The sequence below is a fragment of the Chiloscyllium plagiosum genome, chromosome 4 (genome assembly GCF_004010195.1).
Source record: "Chiloscyllium plagiosum isolate BGI_BamShark_2017 chromosome 4, ASM401019v2, whole genome shotgun sequence".
NCBI lineage: Eukaryota > Metazoa > Chordata > Chondrichthyes > Orectolobiformes > Hemiscylliidae > Chiloscyllium > Chiloscyllium plagiosum.
Window position 1 is genome coordinate 127203923 of NC_057713.1, and position 2674 is coordinate 127206596.

General features: G+C 36.9%; 1 protein-coding gene across 1 annotated transcript in view; it reads right to left on the minus strand.

The window, feature by feature from the left end:
• Positions 1-1099: 1099 nt before the first annotated feature.
• The window catches only part of rdh10a (retinol dehydrogenase 10a), a 20911-nt gene continuing 19336 nt past the window's right edge, over positions 1100-2674 (minus strand). Inside the window, exon 6 of the mRNA XM_043689376.1 lies at positions 1100-2133. Coding sequence (XP_043545311.1) covers positions 2010-2133 — 124 coding nt within the window. The 3' untranslated portion in view covers positions 1100-2009. The remainder of the gene's footprint in view (positions 2134-2674) is intronic.

Sequence of the window (2674 nt, forward strand, 5' to 3'; positions counted from 1 at the left end):
CCTACGCCATCATGTTCCCAAACTAAACTCGTCCCACTTGTTTATTTGGCCCATATCCCTCCAAACCTTTCCTATTCATGTACTTATCCAAATGTCTTTTAAATGTTGTAACTGTACTTGAATTCCCCACTTTCTCTGGAAGTTCATCCCACACATGAACCACAGAGAAAAAGTTTCCCCTCAAGTCCTTTTTAAATTTTTATCCTCTTGCCTCAAAAATATGTCCCCTAGTTTTGAACTCTCCTTTCCTAGGGAAAAGACCCTTTCCATTCACCTTATCTATACCCCTCATGATTCTATAAACTTATAGAAGGTCAACCCTCAACCACCTATGCTCCAGTGAAAGTAGTCCCAAGCCTATCCAGCCTATTTTTACAACTCAAATCCTCTACTCCCAGCAACATCCTGGTAATCTTTCATCAACTTTCTCCAGCTTGATAATATCCTTCCTAATACAGGGTGACCAGAACTGCACACACTACTCCAGAAGAGGCCTCATAAATATCCTGTACAATCTCATCAAGATGTCCCAATTCAAAAGGAGTAAGCAATGAAAGTAAGCATGCTAAACCCCTTAACTGCCCTGTCCACCTGTGATGAAAATTTCAAAGAATATGTATCAGAACCCCTAGGTCTTTCTGTTCTATAAGACTACCCGGGGTCCTAACATTAAGTGTATTAGTCCTGCCCTTGTTTGTTTTACCAATATGCAATACCTCACATTTATCCAAATTAAACTGCTGCTCCTCAGCCCATTGACCCAATTGATCAAGATCTTTGTAACCTTAGATAACCTTTTTTGCTGTCCACTATACTCCACCAATTTTGATGTTATCTGCACACTTACTAACAATGCCTCCTATATTCTCATCCAAATCATTTATATAAATGACAAACAAAAGTGGACCGAGCACTGATCCTTGTGACATACCAATCCGAAATATAACTCTTCACTATCACCCTCTGTCTCTTACTGTCAAGCCAGTTTTGTATCCTACACCCCATGTGATCTAATTTTAGTAAAGCCTTGAAGGTTCTGCGTGGTAGACTAATTAGTAAAGTCCAAATATTGTTTCTTCAATAGTAGGTATCATAAAAACTGCACATCTTTTGCATCTTAAATGGCATTTTAATTAAAAATTCTTTACAATTAGCTATATTATTTTAAAAAACTTGAAGACTAAATATTGGTCTATATATAAAGTGATCACAAAGACACACAAAAGACATTACTTTTATAACCTCTGATAAACAAATTTAGGTGTTATACAAATAGATATACAAAGGAGGTAGAAATTTCAGGCTTTTAAAAAATGGACCACTAATCCACAGAAAATAGGACAATGTTTAAACTCTATTCAAAAGGCACACCAATGAGAGATTTCTTTCTTAAAAAGATGTTTTCTAGTGCTATATGGGAACACGTTTTGCAATTTTAAACTGCAAGATCCATTTGCATAAATTTGCCCGGTTTCAAGGTAAGTAAATGAATATTCCATTGTACCTGTAATTCTAAGATTTACAGAAGTACTTGTGGCCGACTGTGGGAGAAGTCAATCATTACAGTGCATTTACTATTCAAAAAATTTAGTAGTAGGAATTTTCTAAAGTACTGCACTTATCTACATCTCTATTTGAACATCACATAAATACAGTTCTAACAGCAAACACAAATCGCATTGCTGAGTAAAAGTCAAATGTTAAAAACATCATATCTTACTTTGCTCAGTTGGCATTAAAACGTGTGCAAGTCTAACCACTAGAAAAATTATACAAAATGATTGGCATAATACATTTATCTTGTTACTTGTTCAATACACAGGTACAGTATCAACTGCTTTATCCACAGTGATCATGGAAAGCTGAAGCTTCACAGCTATTTGCCAAGAGAGTTCACTCAAATGTAGTCACTGCAGCACTTTCTGATTTGCATGGAGATGTTGATGAATCAAATAATGCATGCATTTCTACAAGAAGTCCCAGTGCTGGATGTAACAAGCAGTTTTGCTTTAGATTTCATTTTTGGCTTCATTGTTATTTAAAGCCTGTTTTCTCTCAGCAATAAATGGATACATGCACTTATCTGCTCCCAAAAAACGGTACATGCAGACGACAGCTTCCCATGGCATAATGCTGAAACAGAGAGAAAGAATTGTTTTTAAATTGCAAAGAGACAAATCTCCCTCTTAAAGACTGAAATGGGCCCAAAATTTCAATATTCAGAACTAAATGTCTAAAATACTAAACAAAGATGCTGGAAATCAAAAAAAAAACAGAAACTGCTGTAAAACCTTAGCAGGACTGGCAGCAGCTGTGGAGGGAAAGCAGAGTTAATGTTTTGATTCCAATGAACCTTCTAATTGTAGTTAAGAAAACATTGGCATATGTGCGAGAGAAGGAGCGGAGTTGGGGGGTGTGCGTAAACTGGAGACGGAGCCCAGAAAGTGAGAAAACCAGATAAAGGACTGTGTAAAGGTCAACATAATAGAATGAAATAATTGCGATTGGGGTCAATTAGTGGCTGACAATGGGTTATTTGTGGTAGCAGCTCCTATGATGACAAGGCCTGTAACAAACCAGGGAATATGGTGATGTGTTGAAATGGGAAGCAGCCAGAATCTCACGGGTCATTTTTGCGGAGAGAATGTAGATATCCTGTAAAGTGATTGCCCAG